A 25219-nucleotide genomic window follows, 5' to 3' on the forward strand; every position below is an offset into this window, starting at 1 on the left:
GACCTAACAAAACACATTACACCATCTAAGCAGCAATTTTCTTGTAGAGGCTCAGGAGGGTAGATACCCAGGCAAGTACCACCATGTTTGCTTGGGTTGGTGACAATTTAAAAGTGTCAGGCGAAACCAAGATGAATTACTATCGATCGAATACCACAAACGCGTATCACGTGTACATATGAGGGTTTGTTAGGTCGAGTTAAAAGAAACACGTACCCAGTGTATTAGCATCTGCTTTGCGAGTCAAGCCTTAATTGGTTGGAATCCAGCTGAAAGATGGGGCAGATTTGTGTCAAGGATTTGTCAGCTGCATGCGGTCTGTTTCGGTCTGGGAGCTTCTGTTGAAAATGACATAATCCACGGTATCGATTGGCGATATCGATGGTTCTTATCGGGCAGATGATGGATCGTTCACCACTTTGCCCTTCCGTCGCGTCTCGCCTCGACCAAGATCCTGCACACAAGTCATACGAACCCTTCCGCCCGCCTCAAGCAACCAGCTTCAAATTCTTGATCATTCCTAAAACCGTTAAAAAACCGTCAAATTCAGCTGACTTGTTATCCCTTCCCATACCGTCACCGGGACTTCACAATGGCGGACATCGAGCAACCACCAACAGCACCAACAGCACCCGAACCCACAACAGCGACCCCAACCGCCCCCATTGCTCCAGTCGCAATCTTCAAGAAGCGCGGCGCAAAGGGCAAAGCAAACCTGCGCAAACGTCCAGCCTCTCCTCCACCCGCAGCAAAAGACAGCGATGACGACTCGTCCGACTTCGAGTCCTCCGAGGACGAAGCAACAGGCCAGCGCATCAAGCGGAGGAAAAAGAACCACCACAGCGCAGCCGTCATGGCCTCGTCGCGAGACCACAACGCCAGCACTAACAGTGGGGTGACAAAAGAGGAGCAGATTCGGAGCAACACTATCTACGAAGCCGACCGGGACGCTGCGTCAAGGCTGGACGCGACAAAGCAGGATGCTACGAAGGGGAGCAACTGGTTTGACGAGGACAACGAGAAGGAGGATTTGTCGGTGGGCAATCTGTTGGGGAGGACGCGGACCATGATGAAGACTAAGAAGAGAGTGGGAGGAGAGGATGATGCCCAGAACTCGGAGCGAGAACCGGACGGGACATACAGAGGCCTGGCGAACCAGGCGAGTTACATACAAAAGAATCCGAACGCACCGAATCGCAAGGTTGGGCCGATCAAGGCACCGAGTAATATCAGGACGATTACTATTACTGATATGGCGCCCGATGTTTGTAAGGAGTGAGTAGTGTTTTCCCTTCCCTTTTCCGAATTGTGGTCACAACTTCTTAGCTGCGACCTAAGCTAACCAAATGCCCAAAACAGCTACAAACAAACCGGCTTCTGCGGCTTCGGCGACAACTGCAAATTCCTCCACGCTCGCGAAGACTACGCACACGGGTGGCAACTCGACAAGGAATGGGAGAACGTGACCAAGGGCAAAAAGAACCTCCAGGGCACCGTCGTCGCCAGCGCCGACCGCCGTGATAAACCCAAGAACACTGCTGAAGAAGAAGAAGACGCCGAAGCAGCCGAAGAAGCCCTCCTAGAAAACATCCCCTTTGCGTGCATTATCTGCCGCGGTCCCTATTCGAATTCCCCCGTCGTCACACGCTGCGGTCATTATTTCTGCGAGGGATGTGCGCTGAAAAGGTACCGGAAAGATCCGAGCTGTGCGGCGTGTGGGAGTGGGACGAACGGGGTCTTTAATGCGGCGAAGAGGCTGGCGAAGCTGTTGGAGAAGAAGAAAGCGAGGGCAGAGAGGTTGAAGAGGGAGGCGAGGGAGAGGGGAGAGGAGGTTAGTGAGGAGGAGGATGAAGGGGAGGGTGAGGAGGGGAGTGATTGAGAATGAGATGGCAGTGGTGTGGGTCGAAAGAAAGCTGATGATGCAGAGAGGGAGTGGGACATAGACGATGTAGGGACGGCCAGCCTAATAATAGCGGCTTGTTACAGGGAGGTCTCGATAACACCAGGCGTTGTAAGCATACAAGGTTTTGGTTTGATGAGCTTTGGGCCAGCTCATGCAGTTTTCAACTGAATCATATGGCTTTTTACAAAACTCGACGCCATTTTTCTGTTGGATGCGAACAGGACCGGTCCTGGTGGAACATGGGCAAGTCTGGAGTATCTCAAAAAGGGACCATCCACTTCTGGTCCCAGCATCCAACATGATGATAAAAATAGGAAAAACAAAAAAAAAAAAAAAAACCAAAAAAAAAATTGGATGAAAAAAGAAATTCATGGTGTCCTGGTTACGTTGGACATCGGGAATTGAGCCCGACGTGGGGGTCGAACCCACAACCTTGAGATTAAGAGTCTCACGCTCTACCGATTGAGCTAGCCGGGCGGTGTTTAACCGCCTTGGGATGTTGAGGGACGCACTCGAGTCATGCATAGATATAGTACTAATGAAGAAAGCCTGTACTTCCCTTTGTCAAAAACATTAGTGTTTGTTCTAGATACCGACAACAGCGACTTCCAGGATCGAGTATTGTTGTTCCTCTTGAACCAGCCAGCCAAATTATCAATTCCGTAGTACTCCATATCCCATAATGCCCCATTACCCAACCCCAAACCTGCCCGCGTTGAAGAGCATAACAAAAAAGGAGAAAATGCTACCAGGGGCCCCAGTTAATGTCGAACGAGGTCAATAACACGATGTTTGCTGCGGTCTGACTTAAACACCCATGGTAAAGTCATGCTCGATTCCGGGGGTAACGCTGGCAATGAACTATGAGAGAAAATGTCAGCATGTGCACAGCACTGTATCCGGGTAAACAGCTGATAGACAAACCTTCAAAAAGACCACCAGGTATTGATCCACACGAATGGCCACCTCCTGGTCGGCGACGTCATGTGGAACCTCCTCCCACTCGGCATCTTCGCCGGGAGCAGCCTCGACGGCATTCGCATGCGCCCCGCTGACGTCCAACTTGTTGATCTCATCCACAAGACCCTCCATTCCCTGTTCGCTTCCCGAACCCTGGCCGGCTTTCATCTTCTCGCGGCGGAGCTTGAGAGCGGCATCAGCCCGATCCAGCAACGTCTTCATGACGGAGGCGTGACGGCAGGGGTGCACACTGGCCATCTTGACGCTGTGAGAGAAGAAAGGAAAGTCTTCGAGTGTTACTGTCTTATCCTTGTAGTCACCGACGATATCCTCCATCATCAGATGAGGGGGGAGCGGTTGCCCATTAGAGAGATAGCCTGACATGTACATGCGTGGGCACTTGTAGGCGTTGGCGTAGGTAATGTAGAGGGTGTAGGTACGCTTCCCACTGTAGGTAAGAGGCGGTCAAGTCAGCATATGTTCAAGTGGTGTCTCATAATTGCTGGGGACGTGGAGATGTTATCTTGCCTGTTCGAGTTATCGCCCTCAGCCCGGATGATGGCCTCGTCGTCATCGTCGTCTTCCATGTCCGGAATGTCGTCCTCATCCACAACCTCTCTATCGCCAACGTTGCCGGCATCATCGACGGTGCGTACCTCTCGTACCCTGAGGGGCTGTGAGCTGGTCATGCTGCCGGTCCGCAACCAGCCGTCATCGTCGGCACCACCCTTATTGCCCTCCACGAGGGCCTCCTCATGGCCCGCGTCGCCAGCAAAGTCATCGTTCAAGCGTCGATGACAGGGAACATGTCGTGTAACGAGAAACTGCTTTCCGGGTGGCAGAAATGGGAGGCGCTTGCTAGGTGAATCGGCATCGGCCCATGACCACGAAGGAAACTTGAAGGTAAGGTAGTCACCGGCGGCCACGAACTCTTCTGGGGTGATCTGTCCTGTGTTGCGGAATGTCGAGGTATGGCTGACAGGCGTGTACTTGTCGAGAAGGGTGGCAGCAGTCGATCTGAGGAAGTTCATCTTGAAATCCGTCGAATCGATACAAGATGATGTGTTGTCGCAGGCAAATCGATGGACGAGGAGGTTGATGGCGACTTGGACTATTGGAGGCCCCTCCTGACTGTAAAAGTGTTTGGTGTAGGTTGTCAAACGGGTTATGGGGGGACAGGTGAAAGGTGGGGTAAGGTATGTCTTCGTCGCTTGCACTGGCGGTCGCGATAAGGTTGAACTTGATCGGGTCCTAAGGGGTGATTTTGTTTGACGGTTGTGCGATGGAAAAAAAGAGAGAAGGATGAAATTTGATCGGATAAGTCGAGAAAAGAGCACACTACAGTAGGTATACAAAACAGATGCCCGTGACGCGAACGACACAAGCAGAACTTGCAGAATGAGGCTGCCACCGACACCCAACGTCAAGTGACGAACACTGCCCTGGGGAAGCCCGTGATAGTGACTGGGCAGGGGTATGATATGGATGACGGGATGGCGCCAAGCTTGCGCAACACGCCCGTGTCCTGTCAGTCTGTCGCTGTTCAAAGAGGTGCCTGGGGTGAAGGTGCGGGGCCTGTCCGATGAAGCGCAGCGTTCACCCAGCGGTCTGCCCTTCCTTGCGAGGGAAACCTTTCAGTGGAGAAAGTACCTTGGGCACCTCTAGGCGATGTAGGTTACCTCTACCCATCAAGGTGCAATCTCGTGTACGTAGGTACCTACTCTATCCCTAGGTACCTCTATACCGGCGAGATTGCCCGGAGATAGAGGTACCTGTCAATAGAGACTCTGAGGTGGGTACCTCCGCGGGGTCTCAGATGGCTGGATGGATCATGCGGTTCGATGCATCCCGTCCAAGTGGTACGCAGTCTCTACACCTCTACAGTAATGTGCCCTGTTAATGCAACTAATGCCGGCAGCCAGATTTCTTTGCAAAAGGGGGGCTTTTGCAAAGGATGGTACTAGTGCACAGACCAATATATGCTGTGGGGCTACTAGATTACGGGTCGACTACCCTAAAGGTGGGTCACTTCGACCCTCTCGCACCGCCGCTATTCGTCCTACCCACCTAAATCAGATCCCTATTAATGCAAATCCCCCCCGTCAATATTGCAATTAGCAATTAACAATCTTCACCACCAGAGGGAATGCGGGCAGCCGAAATCTTTAGCAAAAGGGGGGCTTTTTGCATTAAGGGGGCTTAGCATTAACAGGGCACATTACTGTAGGTAGGTACCTAGGTAGGTACGGGCAATATGAAGTTCCGTACCAGGCGGCCAGCGGGTAAGGGGCATTCACAGGGAGTCAAATGACGGCTTAGGTGGTCTTTAATGAATCTCATATTAGCGGGCCGTCAATCGGGTCCTCACTGCAATGTCCCCCACTGAAGCCTCCGGTATTTCCATTGGTCACGATTGCCAAGGCGAGATGCCCGCTGGGAGCTGCGAGACCGTAGGTGGCTGTACCCAGACGCCGTACGACCTTCCTCCTGTTTCTTCTTTACCCGCAGGTGTCATAGCTCACTTCCTGTTGGCCCAAGTGGAAAGGCTGACGACGGCGCCGACGACGACGACAAGACTCGTCGCCGCGTGATATTCTCGAGTTATTTTTTCTCATCTATTGCTCAGTTTGGACTGCTCCTCGTTCTTTAATTGAAGCACCTACCAAGCCGTGCGCCCCAACCCTTTGCCAGAACGGGTCGCTGTCGCAGTCACAATACCTAACTTGCCAACTGCCAACTCCATCTATAATATAATCATTTCAAGGACACGGCTTCCCTTTGACTGCCCAACATGGCGACCATACGGAGTCTCGATCATACCAAGTGCGTTTGTCCAAATCATACTTCCCGAATGGCTAGGCGCATGTATACTGACCGATACTGCCGCTGCACAGATCCGAAGCCGAACTGGCCATCAACATCCGAAAGGCCACCAGCGCCGAAGAGTCTGCCCCGAAACGCAAGCATGTTCGAAGTTGTATCGTTTACACGTGGGACCACAAGTCTTCCCAGTCCTTCTGGGCAGGCATGAAGGTTCAGCCTATCATGGCCGACGAGGTCCAGACTTTCAAGGCCCTCATCACCATTCACAAGGTCTTACAGGAGGGCCACCCGGCGACACTGAGAGAGGCCATGGCAAACCGCGGTTGGATTGACAGTCTGAACCGCGGCATGGGCGGCGAAGGTATGCGTGGATATGGGCCCTTGATCAAGGAATACGTTTATTATCTCCTTGCGAAGCTTTCGTTTCACCAACAGCACCCCGAATTCAACGGCACGTTCGAGTACGAGGAATACATCAGTCTCAAGGCCATCAACGATCCGAACGAGGGTTACGAAACCATTACCGACCTCATGACGCTGCAGGATAAAATTGACCAGTTCCAGAAGCTCATCTTCTCTCACTTCCGGAACGTCGGCAACAACGAGTGCAGGATATCTGCCCTCGTCCCCCTAGTCACCGAAAGCTATGGCATCTACAAGTTCATCACCAGCATGTTGCGCGCCATGCACTCATCTACTGGCGACGCCGAGGCGCTGGAACCGTTGCGCGGAAGATATGATGCCCAGCATTACCGGCTGGTCAAGTTTTACTACGAGTGCTCAAACCTCCGCTATCTCACCAGTCTGATCACGATTCCCAAGCTTCCCCAGGATCCGCCCAACCTCCTGGCCGAGGATGAGAACGCACCTGCTTTGCCTGCTCGGCCAAAGCACGAGATCGAAAAGCGCCCAACACCTCCGCCCCCAGCACCGAAATCCGAAGAGCCCGATGACATGGCCGAGTTCTGGAAGAATGAGCTTGACAGGCAGAATCGGGAATACGAGGAGCAGCAGCGGGTTTTGGAAGCACAGCAGCAGCAGGCGTTGCTAGCGCAGCAACAAGCACAACTACAAGCACAACGTGATTTCGAAGAACAGCAACGGCGGTTAATGGAGCAACAGCAAAGGGAGCAAGAGGCCTTGATGGCCCAGCAGACACAATGGCAGACTCAAGGGCGGCTTGCTGAGCTTGAACAGGAGAATCTGAATGCCCGGGCCCAGTACGAGCGGGATCAACTAATGCTTCAGCAGTACGACCAAAGGGTCAAGGCTCTAGAAAGCGAGTTGCAACAAATCCAGGGTAACTACGGGCAGCAAATAAACAGCAGAGACGACCAAATCCGTGCTCTACAAGAACAACTCAACACTTGGAGGACAAAGTACGAAGCGCTTGCGAAGCTCTATTCCCAGCTTCGCCACGAGCATCTTGACCTCCTCCAAAAGTTCAAGACGGTGCAGCTCAAGGCGGCTTCCGCTCAGGAAGCGATTGAGAAGCGGGAGAAGCTTGAGCGTGAGATCAAGACCAAGAACTTGGAGCTGGCAGACATGATTCGTGAGCGCGATCGTGCTCTTCATGAAAAGGACAGGCTGCAAGGCTCGAATAAGGACGAGGTTGAGAAGCTCAAGAGGGAGTTGCGGATGGCCTTGGACCGCGCCGATAATCTGGAGCGCAGCAAGGGCAACGAGCTTTCTACAATGCTTTCCAAGTACAACCGCGAGATGGCCGATCTGGAGGAAGCTTTGCGTATCAAGTCACGAGCACTGGAAGAGGCCCAAGCCAAGCTACGGGATGGCAGCTCGGATCTTGAAGCGCTACTTCGCGAAAAGGAGGAGGAGCTCGAGGTATACAAAGCTGGCATGGACCAGACACTGATCGAGCTCAATGAGCTCAGGAACAACCAGGGTGTCTCCGATTCAGCCCTTGACGGCCAGCTGGACGCTTTGATCCTCTCCCAGCTGGAGAAGGTCAACGAGATTATCGACTCTGTGCTTCAAGCTAGCGTTCAGCGTGTTGATGATGCCATGTATGAGCTCGATTCTGACATGCAAGCCGGAAACCAGAACGCCTCGCCTTCCTATGTCCTCTCGCAGATTGAGAAGGCGTCTGCGAGTGCCACGGAGTTCGCTACCGCTTTCAACGTCTTCATCGCCGATGGTCCCAGCAGCAGCCCGGCGGAGCTGATCAAGAACGCCAACGTTTTCGCTGGCGCCATCGCCGATGTGTGCAGCAATACCAAGGGTCTCGTTCGCCTCGCTACTGACGAGAAGAAGGGAGACTCTTTGATCAACGGTGCTCGCTCATCTGCCCATTCGACAGTCAAGTTCTTCCGCGGTCTGTTGAGCTTCCGCCTTGAGGGCATGGATCCCCTTCAGAAGACCGACGTTGTCATCAACAGCAATAACGACGTCCAGATCAATCTGCAAAAGCTGAACAAGCTTGTCGAGACCTTCGCCCCTGGCTTTGGCCAGCTCGCTAACAAGGGTGACCTTGGCGACATCGTCGATCAAGAACTTAGCAGGGCCGCCGATGCCATTGCTGCTGCCGTTGCCCGTTTGCAGAAGCTCAAGAACAAGCCTCGCGATGGATATACTACCTACGAACTCAAGGTCCACGACTCAATCCTCGATGCCGCCATGGCCATTACTACTGCTATCGCGCAGCTCATCAAGGCTGCCACCGCTACACAGCAGGAGATTGTGCAAGCTGGTCGTGGCTCGTCTTCGCGCACCGCCTTCTACAAGAAGAACAACAGATGGACCGAGGGTCTCATTTCCGCCGCCAAGGCTGTTGCCAACTCTACCAGCACTCTCATCGAGACTGCTGACGGTGTTCTTTCCAACCGCAACAGCCCTGAGCAGCTCATCGTTGCATCTAATAATGTTGCGGCCTCCACCGCCCAGCTCGTGGCTGCCAGCCGTGTAAAGGCCGGCTTCATGAGCAAGAACCAGGAGAGCCTGGAGGAGGCCAGCAAGGCTGTCGGTGCCGCCTGCCGTGCACTCGTCAGACAAGTCCAGAGCATGATCAAGGACCGCAGTGCCGAGGATGAGCAAGTGGACTACAGCAAGCTTGGGTCGCACGAGTTCAAAGTGCGTGAGATGGAGCAACAGGTACGTATATCCTCTGGGATTTCCTTCTTCTTTTATTTCTGGTACCCTTGGTCTTGCCTATTGCGGTTCAATGCTGATCAAGTCATTCTCTCCCATCACAGGTCGAAATCCTTCAACTCGAAAACGCATTGAATGCTGCTCGCCACAGACTTGGCGAGATGCGTAAGATTTCGTACCAACAGGACGAGGACTAATTTTCCGGCAACGCATGGGGTTATTGAGGTAGTATACTCGGTGGCTTCATTCATCTCGCTGGCTTTACGCTTCAATGCGCAGCGTGGGCACATAAATCCGACCAGATCCCCTCCCTCATTCTGTTTTCGTCCCGCAGCGTCTTCCAAAATCTTCATCAGATGTTTTATATTTCAACTACCCCCTCTGTACCTAGCTCGAATTCCTTTGGGAGTTATCAGGTGTTAGTGTTAAACTCAGTTTCATCCACCTTGTTCTTTTTCATCCACTGAAGTCGTCAATTGGCCGTCGTAACTTCGGCCTCGGATATGTTCCGTTCGCTCTTCGCGCGGGTGTTTGGTAACACAGGCAAACCGCCACTCCCGCTGTCATACTGCTGGCATCCGTCGTGTTTCTTTTATGACGATGTACATCCTTTTTTTGTGGTTTCGATTTTCGCGTTCGCTGCTCGCTGCTCGCTCGATCGGTCGGTCTGCCAGAAAGTTTACCAGATACGTCAAGAGTGAGTAGGCGACCAAATTTCGTGCTTTGTGCTGCTGAATATCACCCCTTTTCCGCCTCCTCTTCCCCTTCCCCTGTCACGTCAGTCCTTTAGCCCTCGGCTGTCCAATTTCCCTACGTCTGCTTATACGGCCCATTTCACTCCCTCTCTTCGCTTTTTTGTCGCAGCCCGTTCGTTGTATCGTCATCGGTGGCTGCTTTCGTTCGTGCAGCAAGATTCAGAACGAGAAAATCTCTGGTGGAGGGAGTTCAAGTTCCGTTTCCTTCCTATCGCCTGGTCCATTATGCTGTTTTCTCTTTTTCTTTTCGTTCCCCACGTCAGCTTGAAAGTCTGGTCTCTGTCTCCCTCTTGACTTGCATTTCCTAGTTCTTCCCATTCTGGCAGGCCAAGCTAAAGTCGAACCATCACACTCTCCTGCTTCCCTCTCCGGTCGGTTGGCGTTCACGTTGTTATGCTATTAAAGTGCTCCTGCGGAGTCGTCGTTGTCGTACCAACCAATAGCTTGGATGACGGGTAATTGGATGTACCAGTGCCAAGTATTGGATCCGCTGGTGTTTGCTGCGGGCAGATGGTTGTGATGTCCATGAGCTGTACAATAAGAAGAGATGTATGGGAGAGCAGGGCAGCGTGGGGCTGCGTTGGGCAAGCAATTGCATTCTTCCATGGCGTTTATAGGTTGGGACCTGCAGCAAAATATTCAAGGGTATACTTTTTGGGGGGGGAGCCTCTTCAGGTCGTTTACGGGTCTTGGTCGAGATATAGTATAGCCCACAGCGTCCTTGGGTTTGGGATTCTTACGTAGACTTCAATACCTACATTGGTCAATATGCGAATGAAAGCGAATCAAGCCTCAGCTTAGATAGTTTGTATTTGGTATGTCGCGCTGTTCTACGCTCTAGGTATGTACCGATGTTGCCGAGCACCAGCGCCTGCTTACCTTTACGCAACTGCAGAAGTGAGCTTCGCTCGTGCAGGCAGGACGACACTGCCACCTTGTTATTCATCCCGCCTAGCAAACGGTAGGCATCAAACTTGGCAACCGTAACCTCGGACCTCCCAACCTACCCATGTACCTGCAGAAGTGAGCTTCGCTCGTGTAGGCAGGATGATATTACAACCTTGGTATTCATCCCGCCTGGTAAACGGTAGGCATCAAACTTGGCAACCGTGTGCCCTCGGACCTCCCAACCTACCTATGTACTTGCAGAAGTGAGCTTTACCGGTACTCGTACAGAAAGGATGACTGGTTATAAAGGATGAATGTAATTAGATAGGAAACCCGACCCGGGCCCTCCCAACAGGTACTTAAACTACTGTATCCCCCCTCTCAAATTCTTCTCCCAACATATAACCAAACATTGATGATTATATCATAGTGTCGACCCCGAGGATCTCATGCTTACTGCCTGCTTAGCCGCTTCCCGCAAGAAGAAGGGTATTGATACCATCGACAAGGCTTTCCTCAAGTCCCTCAAGTACTACCCCCGCGCCAAGTCCATTCTCTCCAAGTACAAGGTTCTCCAGTTCCACCCCTTCGACCCCGTCTCCAAGAAGGTCGTCGCCGTCGTCGAGTCTCCCCAGGGTGAGCGCATCACTTGCGTCAAGGGTGCCCCTCTTTCCGTTTTGAAGACTGTCGAGGAGGACCACTCCATGTCTGAGGAGGTTGACTAGGCCTACAAGAACAAGGTTGCTGAGTTCGCTACCCGTGGTTTCCGTTCTCTGGGTGTTGCCAGGTATGTTTCTCGCTTACTATTCAACTCTCTACTTTCCGGTCACTCTAATTCCTTTCTCATATACTATGAATATTCTAGGATGAATATCACAGAGACAGCAACCCTTGAGGTTGATACTCAAAACTTCCCAACCAAGACAATCGTTCCACTCATTATCGCATGGGTTGTTATTGGCTACATCTGGTTTTGGTATCGATCGATAAATATTTGGGTTCATTGGAATGGAGCTATCGATACGTTTACCCACTACACAGAAAACCAACAAAGAACCCGGATCGCAGCATATTGCCTGATACCTCTGATGTTTGTTGGAATATGGCCTCTCGATTTGTTTGGCTGTATCATTTGCTACGTATCGAAAGCGATCAATAACGAACAAGGACTTCCGAGGACCTTACCAATTGCGGAAACCCTAAACACAACTCCGACGAACCCAAATGTACAACACCCTGACCCTCCCCCACCTTACAATGGCGTTGGGGCGAAGTGTGCTCGTCCATAAATCACTTTACCGATCGTGACGTTGAGCGTAGTATTTGGCGAGGAGGTTGTAGTGATGTTTGTGACGGGTGGCACATAACAGCGGAAGATGATAGCTCTTTGAGGCTAAAGCGTGCTTGTTGTCTCTTTTTTCCCCTGAAGAGTTATCGCGTTTCTGGCTATGAGGGTAAACTCGCGGTACCAAACCTGGCCTAATAGCCCACAGACTCGCCGTTCCTATTTTGGTAGCCCTTACTCAATTATACAAGAGGAGGAACCCGAAGGTTTTTATACATTCCCACACTCAAACGCCTGTGCAGTCTTGGTGGACGTGTGCGTGTACACACACACACAACTTTTTGGCAAAACGGACCATCGATGAGATTTCATTTGCTTATATCTCTACCAAACAAAGAGATAAAAGAAATCCGACTTGAGATTCAGAGTCAGCGTACTTAAGATTATTAAGAGAATAGTTTTTTTTCCATAGGATAATTGAGTTTCTTCATCTTCGTCTTTCGTTTCAATAGTCCATTTTACCAAAAAGTTGTGTGTGTGTGTACACGCACACGTCCGCCAAGACTGCACAGGCGTTTGAGTGTGGGAACAGTAACAAGCAAGACCTAAAGAGGATATACGAGACGACAAATTCCCGCTAGATAACTAGTTCGTGATCAATTGGACTGCTCAACGTCAGCGTTCGTTTGCGATAAGTAGCAAACAGACAATCAAAGCGCAAGGGAGAATGGGAAATGAGAATCAAGGGGGAATCTGTAAGGCACGCTAAATGATCCAGGGATCACTTTGTGAGATATCACTTTTCGAAATTTGTAAGCTTGCTGTGAAGCGATTGTGACCGAAAGCTTTCCTGCAGTCAGCTGAGAGTCATGGGTTTGATTGACTGGTGGCAACCAATTGTTGACCCACTGCTATCTTCGTGAACTTTATACTGGGTGAGATGCAGATTCAAATGACATTGAACTTGTTCTGTCAGACCTGCTGTCAGAAATTACATGGGATTTCCGGAAACACAAACCGCTCATCCCCCGGTCCGCCACCAGTTATATGTTCAAAGATGACAAGCCAGGTTCGCTTTGCAAATACATGTTCAAACAGCAAGCCACTTGACGAGGCCTGGGCAGAGTGCCGCGGTGAGATTTGAAGAGAGTAGTACCGAAGGGAGATTCGAGAAGCGGTACATTGGTACTGTACTGCACGAGCTGTCAAGAACCCTCATTGATTGCACAAACCTTTGCACCCTCCTTTCGCTTTTTTTTCTTGTAACACAGTAACGGCAATGCGTGCAGCTAGGGTTTCGGGAGTCTGTGACGGAACCGCACAAACATCCGATCAACCGAACGCCCGAAAGAACGGCGCCGACAAAGTGGGAAGAATGGTCGAGACCCCAGCTCTTCCGCCAGTCGGCGCCACGCACCTAGCATATGCAAACCCTTGGCCATACATGCCACAACACAAGGATTCGGTATGTGAGGCACGAAGGTGGAATACTGCCTATATGATGAACGGGCTCCTTTTTGTGACAAAGCGAAGAGTGAATGTTGCAGAATCTTGCGCTGTCTTATTGCTTGCTATATGTTACCGTGGGCTTGATGGAGAATGGAAGGTCGGCACCGCCGACCAGGCAGTCTGTCAGCACTCCGCAGGGCACGGTGACAACTTCAAATCTGGGACTTGGGAACATAAGCAACCTGCCAGCTTCAGGTAGAATGGATGTTGCACTGGTATCTTCTAAATAAACCCAAGACTTAATGTACCTACTTGCTACTCTCCAATGCGTCAAGTTTCTTTGTGTGCGTATCTGGCAGAATCAGCACGATCCCGTCCCAGACTCTCGTCGCTACGGTACAAGAGTACCGTGCAAAGATGTCTATATACACTGTATATCCCTGTACACTTGGAGAGCGGGACGCAAGGGATTTCGACAAGCCGGGATTAGTGAACGAAATTCAAGGATTGTCCAATTAGACTGTCCGGGAAGCTGACCCCCACCAGAACTGTATTCCCATATTCATTCATGGGCAGAACGTCAAACGAAGCAGCAAAATTGGAGCGAAGACAACATTGCTGTGTTTATTTTTGAAGCAGCAGACCAAGTAATGATGCCACCTAATTGCGGAAGTTATCTCCACTCTTTCAAGACCTGAGGAGCCCCGCTATAGCTTATTGTCTTTTCCCTTTTTCCCTCCTTTTTAAAACAAATCACAAACGCTAACAGTAAAGAAGCATCGTCGCTGACGGAATAATACCGGAACCACCCTTAAAGGCCTTACCGAAGAGGAAGACCTGGAGCTAGTCGTAGATAGAGAGGACACCAGCACCGGCGATACCACGGAGAATATTAGCACCAACACCCTTAAAGAGAGACTTAACACCCTCCTTGGCAGCGATCTGGGAAGCGGTATCGAAGGAAGATTTGTACTTGACGGCCTCACCGGAGGTCATTATTATGCGACGACGGATAGTATCAAGAAGGTAAAGGGCGATACTAGCGGCGGTAATGATGTACTAACCGAAAGTGAAAGAGGTAAGGAAGTTATTCTGAAAGTTACCGACGAGGAGGACGGGCTTGATAGAATTGTAGAGACCGAAGTAGAGACTATGGTAGACGACGATACCAGCGACGGAGGGATCAAAACCACGGTAGAGACCGGCAATACCATTAGAAGCGATGATCATGCGGTAGACATCGACGAGACCATAACTGTGACTCATACTTCAAAAGTAGAGACTTTACAACGGTCAACAGCCTCGTAGGCCGGTGGTGCTTCATCGCTCCTAGTAGTGGCGGTCTCACTTTCAGTATTGGTTCGGAATGCGTCTCTGATGTAGCCCCAGATCACGGTCGCTGTCACGTCGACAGGCCATAGTAATATAAACAGCGGTCCTATCAAAGCCAAAATTATAATTCGAGTTCGGATTTCGATCGAGGAGGCTTGGGAGAGAAGTCTGATGTCACCGAAACAGTTCTTCCATATGCGGTCTGCCCTAAACCAGTAACGTCCGAATCCGAACAGGATGTAGGAACTTATGATCGTTCCCCATAGGTGCGAAAAAGTGGTGGGCGTGTTTTGCGATGGGGGAGCTTGCTGGTCCATTGTTGGAATGCTCAGGAGGAAGTTTAACTGTTGCTATTATATTAGAAAGAAGTTGGAGAGGCGAGAAAGCGGAGAGTAGAATGGTGAGCGAGAGACATATCTTTGGGTGGGAAAAAAGTGTCTGGTCGATGGGACGGTAGCGTCGGAGTGAGTGTCTAGCGAATGGATTGATTTAAGCAAATGGTCGATGGGACGGTAGCGTCGGAGTGAGTGTATAGCGAATGGATTGATTTAAGTAATTAATTTCCGATGCATGGGGAGAAAACTGAGAAAGATGTGATTGGAATGGGAGAAGAATTGAAGGGAGCGATATGATGGTTTAAGTACCTGTAGGTATGCTTTCATCCTTGAGACCACGTCGTCCTTCCTTCCTGTACGAGCAGAGTTCACTTCTACAAGTATAGGTAAGTAGGTTCGGAGGTCCGAGGTTACGGTTACCGAGTTTAATGCCCTCCGTCGGCTAGGAGAATAACGTGCTTTGGGGTTTCCTTGTTGGGGATCAGGGATTGGCAGTTGGTTGTTGCCTTGTTGATGCGGGACGCCAAACCAACAGAAGGTTATACTAAGGGTCCATGCATAAGCGGTGCCACCAATGACGCATCGGGACTCTGCCCTGATGTCTCGAACGCACATGTCAACAAGCAACCAAAACCTTTACTCGGGGGTTGCGGTGCGCTCTGGCTTGCCAAGCTTTTCTGCCCCCTCATGGAGAGGGGGTGGAAGAGCCTTGGCGCCCAGAGCCAGAAGGCACCCATCACCCTCGAGTATGGGATGATAAACCGAAAATCAACGGGGAAAGCTGCCATTCCTGGCCGAGACGGAACGTCGCAGGATACGTGACCGGGACCCACTGAAGGGTACAGTTCCTGCGGGGACCCGAACTCGTAGATAGACCAGTCCCGCCTTACAGACCCCCCCTAATACCCCCTTGTAAGAAAATATGGGGCAGGAACCAGACTATGTAACAAACTTACAGGGACTGATATGTAGTATGTACAAACATCAGCGGACCCTTATCAGGATCTAAGAAGCAGAGTAACCCTGTACACTAGCATGAACGGGGGCCACAGCTCCCGCATTGCCCCAGTTTTGCGGCTGAAGCATTCAGCGCAGCGGGGTTGCATGCATAAGCGTTGCCGTCAGCGGCGGGCCTGTTTCTTTATCTCAACGACATGTCAAATCCGGCAATGACACCGCAGACGCTTGCGTTCATATTGATTGACTAGTGAAGGCTATCCCGGATCAGATGGTGGACGCCGCTGATTTGATTTTATTTGATACTCTTTCGCCTTCTAGGCGGGTACCTGTCTCCTTGCCGTGTAATTGCCCATTCCACCCCGTTCGATTCTGAAGTCTCATGATTTGCCCCAAATGTATGCACAAAGAAACCTAACTAGACCCTTTTCGCCCTCGCTTTGTATGCCCGTAACACGAAATCCAGATGTGACAAAGGAAAGGAAATGGTGACTGCGCCGTGCTTCTATGCTCCTCAGTTAAATTCTGTTAATCGGTTAGCACACGGGTAAAGTTTTGCGACATGGTACCTCATCTTCCACTAACCCATCATGGGAACATCGATAGCCAGAGCCATGTTGTAAGGGTCATTGCTGGAGGCGTGTCCATTCTCGAGAATTGAATCCAACAAGGTCTCAAACTGAGCTGAGTATCCAGACTCGGTACCGAATTCTCCCTGCTGAATCCAATGGGAGAGAGGAAGATTGATGATGCCATCTACCTCTGCAGCGACCGTGTGATTGCGAGGGAACATCGCCGAAACTCCAACTTCAGATTCATCAGTTTGAACGGCGTGTCCCTGCTGACGGTGAGGACGCTTGTTGAACCAGATCATGTCGTAGCTAGGATCTGAAAGCTTGGCGATGACAGAGTGAGGATTGGCAAGAGGCAATCCGCTCTCGAGGCACTTGGTGAGCAGGCATAAGCCGTTCATGGGCTGGAGATTGTGCTGAACCAAAGGAAGAGCCGTGCGCTCGAGGTCGTGAGTGCCGTTGGGAAAACGGACGAGGTTCCAGCCAAAGGATGCCATGTAGTTGTCGCGGATAATCACTCCCAGATGGCCGACAGCATAGTGAATCCAGAGTTGCAGAGTAACCTTCTCCTGCTCAAGGTAGGTCCGGATTGACGAATACACCGAGCACATGAAATCCCACTCATTGTGGAAGGGATCATGCTGCCAGAGAATGGTCATGAAGGGCGATCTCTCCTTTTGCGGGAGCTGAGAGAAGAGCGGGGAATAGTACGCTGAAATGAAGAGCAATCAGCCATGGATCAACGACAATTTTGATTCAGATTTGACTCACATCTGAAACCCATGAAGCCGTTGACCTTCTTCTTTGCCGCGGGGATTCGGCGAACAGGTTCGGTACGCATCATCGTTGAGAAAGCTCTCATTGCCGCTTCACGGTCGTCCTCAGCGAGGTCGGCGAACGTCTTGACGATTTGATCGACACCCGACATCGTGTTTCTGGTGGATGGATTATTGATTGGAGAGCACTGAACACGTGAGGTAGTGCTGCCGAGATTTTGGTTGCGAAGTTGATGTTCGGGGAAAGATGGTGGGAAGTTTGGGTGAAGGTGGAAAAGATGAACTGGGCTTTCTTAAATAGGAGACATGGGGTTGGTTGGTTAATTTGGGTGGAGCGGCTTCTCTCTCCCTTCACTTGACGACCGCGGGGGAGAGGAGGGGGGGGGGGCTTGCTGCCTTGGGGGCACAACTTTCAGCGAGGGCTTGGATTACATAACACATAGCAGCTTTGTGAACTTCTGAGAAAAAAGTGAAACCAATCTGATCGAATAATACTTTTCTTGAATTAAAAGTAGCATTGTTTGTACGAGCCACGGATTCTACCATATCCATCAAATGTAGTAGATGTGCTCCTCTTGCTGCACACCGTCTCGCGGGTCGAAGTGATCAGCAAGCTCCAAACCCTCTCCCCAAAGTGCGGGTCGAGTGAAAACATGGGAGAGAATGCTAAGTGGGCGCTCCTGACTGTAGTCAACGGGGATCTGTTGATCGGTTGTTAGCACATCATCATCCGTGAATAGTAAGCAGGATCATACGAACCTGGTGTAAGCCTTCATGATAAAACACAATCTCAGGTTGTCCTTCTACAACATAACCAGGCAATGATGTTGTCATGGCAAAGTCCAACTTCCTGAGGAGAGCCTGCCGTGATGTCAGTGATGATTACCTACATTGAACCGAGATAGGAGAACTTACTTCTTGCTGAATGGATGTCGGTGCTGGCGGCTGGACATGTCCATTCTACCTTCAGTCAGTCGTGCAAATTTTGTAGTTTTCAGACACGTTCAAGTACTTACCTCTGTGTGAATTGTAGCGACTCTCTGATGCTCGCTGCTGATTTCCTCCAAAATAAATTCAGCAGTTTCCGGAATAACCACAAAGAACTTCCGAGGACCGACTCGGTAACTGTCGACGGCCGCATCATCATCGAAGAGGCGAAGTTGCTTGTCGTCGCCAACTTCAAGATTGCCAAAGAACTTGTGCCATGGGGTGCCTGGAACGCGCCTCAAAGGATGGAGGGTATGGTCGACATGCCAGTTTCTTCCTCCCGCCTGCCCCACGATCTCTTGCTTCGACTTGTGCAAAATATGTCCATTCAGTACGTACACATCTTTTCCGTAGACCAAGCCAAAGTCCTTTCCCGGAACCTCCTGAGCAGCTTTGTGAAGTGTAAGAGAGCGAAGGAGGCGGAACGCAAACTGCTGGCCTTTGTAGGCAGCTCGTTGGAGTCTTTGATCTCCACCTGATGGCAATCCTCGATTCTTCTCAAGAAATGAGAGGAAGTTAAGAATTGTGTTTGTCGACTCAATGATGCAGCATGATGTCTTGATGATTCTTCTCTCGTCGCTAGATCCGAACTCGTTGCTAGACCCGAACCAGCTTTGGCGATACTTCGTTCTCGTTGAGCATAGCAAGAGCTTGGCTTCATGGAAAAGACACCGAAGGTTCTCTTCGAACTCCTTGATTGCCTCTGAAAGAACTGAACGGGAAAGCCTAGCCTGTAGCTGATGGAGTTTCTGACCAATCCATTAGTGACAAGCAAGCGAGTGTTTCCGGGTCAGAAGAATTGCTACCTTGTACATCACTTCGAGATCCTGGCCTTCCTGGCTAGAGGCACGGTTTTCTTCGAACATAGCTGGTTGCTCTGACCTTTTAGGTTGCATGTTGAGAAGATTCATGTCGACAGCTGACGAAAAGGAAACCTCAACAGTGAACGCTTGAGAAAGCTGCCATGCGACTGCTAAGTATGGAGAGAAGTTTTGTTGACACGGAGTTTCGAAGAAGTGAACCAACAAAGACACAGGGTTCCAAAATATCTTTCGAGGGACATTGCCTGGCAGGTTTCCAATCCAGGTCCTTCCTATTGTTCTCCTGTGAAACTTGAGGTGGAGATTACTTGACGAGAGGGGCACTGCATGCTGAGATTCATCCCAAGTTATTCCTATTGTTCTCCTGTGAGAATCGGCCAAGGTCACTTGCCGATTTGAGGGGCATCGTATGCCAAATTTCATCCCAAGTCCTTCCTATTGTTCTCCCGGCCAACCTTAGGGCAAATGTCAATTTGACCAATCACATAAGGTGCGCAGCTGGCAAGCCACAGAAACAATAGCAAAATGCGTACCCTTTCCCGCGAACAATAGGAGGACGAGCTGCGGGAGGTATTGGGCCTTTCCTGCCATTCACCTTGACATTAACCCACGCAGAGCAGATTGTCGTATCACCTACAAATACCGGCTCAAATTCTCGCAAATACCCCCTCTTCCTTCCTCCAAACTCAACACTCGACAATTCCGTTTTCCACCAACTACCGGTCCTCGTTGTCATTCATCTTCATATACGTCGATCTTCTTACACTTCGTCTGTCCCATCCATTCCATAACCACATCCAAGCACACCTGTAGTCGCCGTCTGCACCCCGCTATCACAATGTCTGCCTTAGACGTTGATGCAATCAGCGACATCGCACCCGGTCTCAGCCCTGTGACTGCAATTCACTATGGCAGGATCCAGGTAATGCTGTTCAGGTCCCATCTGGCCGAATTTGCTGAAGAGGATCTTGTCTATGCGATGGACAACTCAGTGTGAGTGTTGGCCCGAGGAAAGTTTCTCTTATAGCTCATAGCTGACTCCTTTCAGTGTCGTGTTTGGCGAAGAGGCCTTGCTCATGGTTGCCCCCGATGAGTCCAGCATCGCGATCTGCACGTATCCAGTTGGGCTCATGATGATGGAATGGGGAAACTGGGACATACTCGCAGTTTCGCCCCCTTGTAAGTTCACCAAACATTGGGCCCCCATTACTCAAGCTAACCAGACATTCCAGCGCAAACTCCCACCATTCCAAGCGAGAGCGTCTTGGGCATCTCAAACCAAGGAGGTGCTAATGTTGAGCAGCAAGAGCAAAGCTCTCAAACCATCGACATGACTCTGCCCAACAACTTTTTTGAACAGAGTTCGGTAACTCAAAGCAATGGTACTAGCCGCCCGCGCAACCAATTCGTTCTCTACTACCAATGGCTGTTGGATACTCTGTTCTCCGAAGATCCGAGTCTTTCAGCTCGCAATATTTGTATGTGAACAAACTCTCCTGTCCTGCATGACATTTATTAACCATATCTATACAGCTCAAATTGTTGCGGGCTTGTGGAACAGCGAGCACCCCGCGGCAAAAGCTCGCTTCAGGGAACTGGCGGAAATGGAGGTTCATCGTCACCGAGCTGAGAATCCTCACCTTTACCCCGACCAGCCGCGATTTCCCACCACCGATCCCGTTCCTCCTCGCATGAGATATCCTTGCGTAATCTCGCCCGAAGATCGGCAACGAATTCTGCGGATGCTCGACTTTGTCTGGGAAGAGTCGAACGGCCAGTTGGCTGCCGAAGAAGCCGCACTTAACGATGTTGTTCAACCTCAACAAGCCGAGGAGGTCGGCCCTTTCCCCGACTTCGAGTGGGAGGAGCCTAACCACATTATCGACATGTCGACCGACCTGTCCGTGGCCCAGGACCCGGACTTCATGATGACTGAGGACGACTCCATGCGATTCCTTCTCAAGCAGGCGTGCTGATTCTTTACTCATGCTTGCGACTACATTGATCGAGATCATGTCTCATTCACTACCGCTGTCCCACATTCACGGACTAACGCTCGTACTCGCCGACTTCGCATTTGGAGAGCCGGCAACACTTGATCAACAACCAAGACATCACAAATAAGTCGATGGTTCTCTTGTTAATCTCTCGTCAATCCTACGAGTAGGGAGTACCGTCCTCAAATCACAGCACACTAGGGCGTGCTCGCCGGCAGTGGACAGCTTCATTCTCTTGGCACATTCCATCAGTGCAGCTCAGCATCAGTTTCAGTCTTGGTCCGTCTGTTCTATCAGCCATTTCAATCAGCAGCTGGACCTCAGTCTTGACATCACTGCAGAGTCACTTGCCTCGCCCTTCTCGGGTTTGGCTTTCAGACTCCTGCATACGACGACAAGACTTTGACACCGGCATGGATACAGCAAGCAACAACGGTCTCGGTTTCTTTTTCTCATGGTTCGCATTTCCTTATTTGTTCTTTGTCAGAGTCACAGCAAGCACACATCTTCCTCGACAGTCGGCGCTGTCTCATCGGCACTAACTCATCCATACTTTGGGCGTCAGTTTTCTTCTTCGTCATCTCACCGTTCACGGTAAAGGGATCCTAGCAGAAGGGATAGCAGGCGGTGCGACATATGCACTGGGTCGGTCAGAAGGGACTCAACAGTCGACAGTCTTTTTTTCGCAGGAGGAAGCAGCATGGTGCACATCTCATTTGCATCTCGGTTCGGTTCGGTGAAAGGTATCTCAGGGTGCCACACAAGTCACATGGCGGAGGGCATAATAGGTCGGCTTTTGTCTTTTTTCGCATTAGGGAGGGACACAGGTCTGGTTTGCTTTTGCATGGCGCAAGGTCAGTGATATCCAAGGGGGACGGTTTCTGGTCTCATTCTATGGTTTCTTTTCCTTTGTTGCTAGCATATCGGAGCGTGGGGTGACTGGCGCATCATGGTACGTTCATCAAAGTCTCCAGAGCCTATTTCACTCGTCTACAAGGGAGCACAGGTAGATTACTTAGAAAAAAAAAGCATTTAAAAGAAAACCAACTTCATCGTTCGTATGCCCGTGTGACATTCACTTGCTTGACAACGTCTGCTTTGCTTACTGGTCTCCGCTGCGTTACAAACTGTCTTGCTTTTCCGGCGGCTGGCTTCGCTGCTTTGTCTGCTTCCCACGTCGTGCGATAAGGGGACCAAGTGAGACGTCAAGCATCCCGGAGTATCACCAGTAGAGGACCCCGGCCCATCCCGCAACTAAAAAACGTGAGGCAGCTGAGTAGCTGTGGAAAAGCAGATGGACATTGTCTTTAGGATGATTCGATTACGTGTTATCACGAAAGATACAAGCGCATTAAATCACCAACAGAATCAAAGACTGAAGCTTGGTGTATCCCTCATTATCATCATTTGCAGCGCCTCCACCTCCGTCCCCCCAATTATGCGTCCTCTCTTGACCACGGCGGGCGCCCCTGCCATGTCAATAGTAGCCTCCCCTCTGTTACTTCGGGCGGGAAGAAGGGTTGCGCCGCCTCAGCCGACGAGAGCATCTCACCCAAGATCGCCTTCCCATTGCAATGTTATCTAATACAAGCCTAACCACCTACTGCCGCCCACTCCAGTCACTGCTCCATATAAACGTCTTGCATCGGAACTCCGTGCCCGCCTCCTTGTTACCAGATGGCCCGAGGGGTCGAGCACACATGTAGAAGGATCTGCCTGTAACGAGATGCGAATCAAGGAGTGTCAGCGTAAGGTCAGCAGACTGTTTCAGGAGGAGGGGAGAGGGGGTGGGAAAAAAGAGGGCAAGCAAAAGAAACAGGCGGAAAACAACAGCACCACCTACCACAGTTGATCCCCGGCTTCTTGGTCACTAAGCTCTGGCAATCCTCGCCGTGCTCACACTTCGGAACGACCCTCTTGCCCAGCAGCTTGGACCAGGACTCTTTGTTCTGGATGGGGTCGAAGATTGTTTTTCCTTTGCCTTCGTCCTCCATGGCAATACTGGTTTCTCTATATGTTGTCGGGTTGGTCTTGTGTTCGACAGTGTTTTCGTCCCATTCTTCGATATTGTCCGCTTCGAAGGATTGCTTTGGTTGGCTTTCTTTCGCTGTAGATGGCTCGTTTCGCAATGCTGTTTCGGCTGTCGTTGTAGGAGAGTGGTTGTTTCCATTTATTGGGCCATGTCGTTCATCTGGGTTGACGGTTGGAGTTGGAGTCTTCGCTTTGAAAAAGCCCATGAGTGTACTTTGCGATGGGCCTGGCCCAGTTTTCGAGGATGGCTGCTTGGCGAGGGCAGCCTTGGCTTTCTTCGGTGGCCTGGTATACGGCGCAGGCTGCTCAGCTCGTCGTTTTGGAACGGGGGATGTTGGCGACAATGCTGGCTCGGTTGCAGCTGACTGAGATAACCACTGCCTAGGCGATGATGCGGAGCTGGCGGTCCCCTGTAGTACAGTAGTGGCATTCACCGTGATGGAAGATGTGTTGGGAGAATCGGAAATGTCTTGGCTGTCGGCTGCTGGGGTGGCTGACTTGGGCGTGTTGGACGGCGTTTTCTTCTTGACGAACATGTCCTTGATGCTCTGCCGTCGATCAAACTCTGGAATGAGCCTGGCGGAGGTAGGCAGACAATCCTTCTGAGACCATTCACGTTGGCGTTGACCATTCGTGAACATGCCTTCCGGATTCATTATGTCTGTGATTGGAATGATGACACCATCACTGGAGACACTGTCGCTAATGGTGGCATAGACGGGGCAGTGGTCTGATCCTAGAAGGCCTTCTTGAATGTTGGCGTCGACAAACCAGTCCTTGATTCCAGAGCTACACAGGACATAATCAATCCGACTACCAAAGTTTCCAGGTCTCGCGTTCTTCCTTGTTTCCCAGCACGTGTACATGCCTGGACGCTTTGGATGGAACTCTCTGCAGAGATCCCACAGCACGGGCTTCTCTCGCCCTTCGTCTGGTCCACCAATCACTCGGCCACCGAAAACAATTTGGTTCAAGAACCGGCGCGAAGGGGTCGAGATGAACTGGTCGAGTGTCATGGCCTCCTTTTTCAACTGTTCTGGTAGACCGGCGGTATCCATCTCGTTTCGGATGATGTTGAGGTCGCCGCAGAGGAACACCTCTTTCCCCATGGAGACAAGGTTACGAACTCTGGCATCCATGGCGTCGATGAAGGCCTGACGGAACTCGATCCTGGTCTCGTCTCGCGTGGCCGGGCTGTATACACCGATAAGAACAAAGGCAGGGAACTCCAAGATGACACACCTTCCTTCGGAGTCAAGCTGAGCTTCGTCTATGTCGCTGGAGAGTTGGCCGGGAGTGGGATAGCCACCAATCTGCTGATCAGCAGGCAAGTCGCGAAACTTTGTGGACGAGTTCGGCGGACACAGAACGCCAGTAATGCCTTCTTCGGCGCGTATCGGGCAGCATTTCGAGGAACGAGTGTAGATTGCAACTCCCGAGTAGCCCTTCTTGTACGTGGGTAAGTTGAAGTACACATCCCAGCCAGGGACGAGGACCATGTCGTCTCTCAAGTCCTTCCGCTGAATCTTGGTTTCCTGTATGACCACAATGTCGGCTTCCAAGGTGTCGAACATGGCCTTTCACTGTGTTAGAGCATCCGGCCAGATAGGGCCTTTGAATAGAGAACTTGATCCCACCTGAAACGTGCGGTTCTCCCGCCATGGCTGGTAACTGAATGGGTTTCTTGAAGCAGGGTCAGAGCTGGTTCATAGGGACGGCTTGTCGTGTTATGACCGACCTGATACCATTGACTACACATTGGTTTGAGTTAGACCAGGCAAAATGCAGCAAAAACACGCAAGAGGATCTCACCATTCCACGTCGTGATCCGTAACCCCATTTTCAGATATTCCTTTAATGATGCTAAGGTAGCTCTCTAGATCTACCAGGTTTATGGCCACAACGAAGTCACTTTGGTCGCCGGATGCGGCGCTTGTAATTGCAATGGCCACACGAGAAGCAGAGGGACATGGGCTGACGTCTTCGATGTTCGGCTTCGCATGAGCAAGAGCTTCAGGTCTCGGGAACAATTGATCTTTCCCTCACGTCGCTACATGGATCGATATTCCCGGTCTCTTGGAGTTTGCCACACCTTGAGTAAACGCGGCAAACGACCAACGATGTCACTAGCTGCCAAGCCATCGCCAAGTAGTGTAGTTCGCGGCGTTCACAAACGAACGATTGGCTCGTGCGGTTGAATTACGCAGGTGTGAATTGGGCGGTCCACACACGAAGTCACCTGA

The 25219-nt window shown here is 51.0% G+C and overlaps 9 protein-coding genes and 1 non-coding gene across 10 annotated transcripts; 4 read left to right on the forward strand and 6 right to left on the reverse strand.

Moving 5' to 3' along the window:
• Positions 1–327: 327 nt before the first annotated feature.
• On the forward strand, positions 328–1879 carry B0T23DRAFT_414186 (Pre-mRNA-splicing factor cwc-24; the record flags this gene model as incomplete). The annotated part of the gene is made up of 2 exons (XM_062839552.1): positions 328–1275; positions 1360–1879. The coding sequence occupies exons 1-2, from the start codon at positions 593–595 to the stop codon at positions 1877–1879; spliced, it is 1203 nt and encodes a 400-aa protein (XP_062690850.1). The 5' UTR covers positions 328–592.
• A 428-nt stretch (positions 1880–2307) lies between these two features.
• On the reverse strand, positions 2308–2380 carry B0T23DRAFT_t282. Its single transcript has one exon. It is a non-coding gene; the product is annotated as a tRNA-Lys (tRNA).
• A 330-nt stretch (positions 2381–2710) lies between these two features.
• On the reverse strand, positions 2711–3894 carry B0T23DRAFT_406404 (autophagy-related protein 3; the record flags this gene model as incomplete). Its single annotated transcript, XM_062839108.1, has 3 exons — positions 2711–2764; positions 2828–3311; positions 3374–3894. 3 exons carry the CDS (start codon positions 3892–3894, stop codon positions 2711–2713), a joined length of 1059 nt encoding a protein of 352 aa, XP_062690851.1.
• A 1760-nt stretch (positions 3895–5654) lies between these two features.
• Positions 5655–8988, forward strand: B0T23DRAFT_320522 (ANTH domain-containing protein; the record flags this gene model as incomplete). The annotated part of the gene is made up of 3 exons (XM_062835175.1): positions 5655–5686; positions 5758–8794; positions 8896–8988. The coding sequence occupies 3 exons, from the start codon at positions 5655–5657 to the stop codon at positions 8986–8988; spliced, it is 3162 nt and encodes a 1053-aa protein (XP_062690852.1).
• Positions 8989–10883: 1895 nt separating this feature from the next.
• Positions 10884–12036, forward strand: B0T23DRAFT_414189 (uncharacterized protein; the record flags this gene model as incomplete). The annotated part of the gene is made up of 3 exons (XM_062839553.1): positions 10884–11059; positions 11118–11259; positions 11316–12036. 3 exons carry the CDS (start codon positions 10884–10886, stop codon positions 11721–11723), a joined length of 726 nt encoding a protein of 241 aa, XP_062690853.1. The 3' UTR covers positions 11724–12036.
• A 1720-nt stretch (positions 12037–13756) lies between these two features.
• Positions 13757–15328, reverse strand: B0T23DRAFT_414190 (mitochondrial carrier domain-containing protein). Its single transcript, XM_062839554.1, has 4 exons — positions 15145–15328; positions 14600–14844; positions 14276–14423; positions 13757–14227 (listed from the first exon to the last, which is right to left on the reverse strand). Exons 1-4 carry the CDS (start codon positions 15160–15162, stop codon positions 14012–14014), a joined length of 627 nt encoding a protein of 208 aa, XP_062690854.1. The 5' UTR covers positions 15163–15328; the 3' UTR covers positions 13757–14011.
• A 658-nt stretch (positions 15329–15986) lies between these two features.
• On the reverse strand, positions 15987–17439 carry B0T23DRAFT_384782 (mating type protein). Its single transcript, XM_062837491.1, has 2 exons — positions 17136–17439; positions 15987–17076 (listed from the first exon to the last, which is right to left on the reverse strand). The coding sequence occupies exons 1-2, from the start codon at positions 17290–17292 to the stop codon at positions 16373–16375; spliced, it is 861 nt and encodes a 286-aa protein (XP_062690855.1). The 5' UTR covers positions 17293–17439; the 3' UTR covers positions 15987–16372.
• A 251-nt stretch (positions 17440–17690) lies between these two features.
• B0T23DRAFT_342377 (mating-type protein A-2) lies at positions 17691–19315 on the reverse strand (the record flags this gene model as incomplete). The annotated part of the gene is made up of 5 exons (XM_062835903.1): positions 18934–19315; positions 18157–18876; positions 18056–18100; positions 17900–18001; positions 17691–17841 (listed from the first exon to the last, which is right to left on the reverse strand). The coding sequence occupies exons 1-5, from the start codon at positions 19036–19038 to the stop codon at positions 17692–17694; spliced, it is 1122 nt and encodes a 373-aa protein (XP_062690856.1). The 5' UTR covers positions 19039–19315.
• A 471-nt stretch (positions 19316–19786) lies between these two features.
• Positions 19787–20924, forward strand: B0T23DRAFT_430640 (mating type protein; the record flags this gene model as incomplete). The annotated part of the gene is made up of 4 exons (XM_062840263.1): positions 19787–19941; positions 19997–20127; positions 20181–20426; positions 20482–20924. The coding sequence occupies 4 exons, from the start codon at positions 19787–19789 to the stop codon at positions 20922–20924; spliced, it is 975 nt and encodes a 324-aa protein (XP_062690857.1).
• Positions 20925–22545: 1621 nt separating this feature from the next.
• On the reverse strand, positions 22546–24550 carry B0T23DRAFT_430641 (DNase I-like protein; the record flags this gene model as incomplete). Its single annotated transcript, XM_062840264.1, has 2 exons — positions 22546–22661; positions 22789–24550. The coding sequence occupies 2 exons, from the start codon at positions 24548–24550 to the stop codon at positions 22546–22548; spliced, it is 1878 nt and encodes a 625-aa protein (XP_062690858.1).
• Positions 24551–25219: the final 669 nt, after the last annotated feature.

Source organism: Neurospora hispaniola (genome assembly GCF_033458365.1).
Source record: "Neurospora hispaniola strain FGSC 10403 chromosome Unknown B0T23scaffold_6, whole genome shotgun sequence".
Classification (NCBI taxonomy): domain Eukaryota; kingdom Fungi; phylum Ascomycota; class Sordariomycetes; order Sordariales; family Sordariaceae; genus Neurospora; species Neurospora hispaniola.

Coding starts and splice junctions, on each gene's coding strand:
- B0T23DRAFT_384782 (XM_062837491.1), bottom strand. CDS start 17,292: ATGTCGGGTGTCGATCAAATCGTCAAGACGTTCGCCGACCTCGCTGAG. Junction 17,077..17,135: donor CGGCTTCATGGGTTTCAGAT/GTGAGTCAAATC, acceptor TCTTCATTTCAG/CGTACTATTCCCCGCTCTTC.
- B0T23DRAFT_414190 (XM_062839554.1), bottom strand. Junction 14,424..14,599: donor TTGGCTTTGATAGGACCGCT/GTTTATATTACT, acceptor TATGAGTCACAG/TTATGGTCTCGTCGATGTCT. Junction 14,228..14,275: donor CTATCAAGCCCGTCCTCCTC/GTCGGTAACTTT, acceptor ACTTTCGGTTAG/TACATCATTACCGCCGCTAG.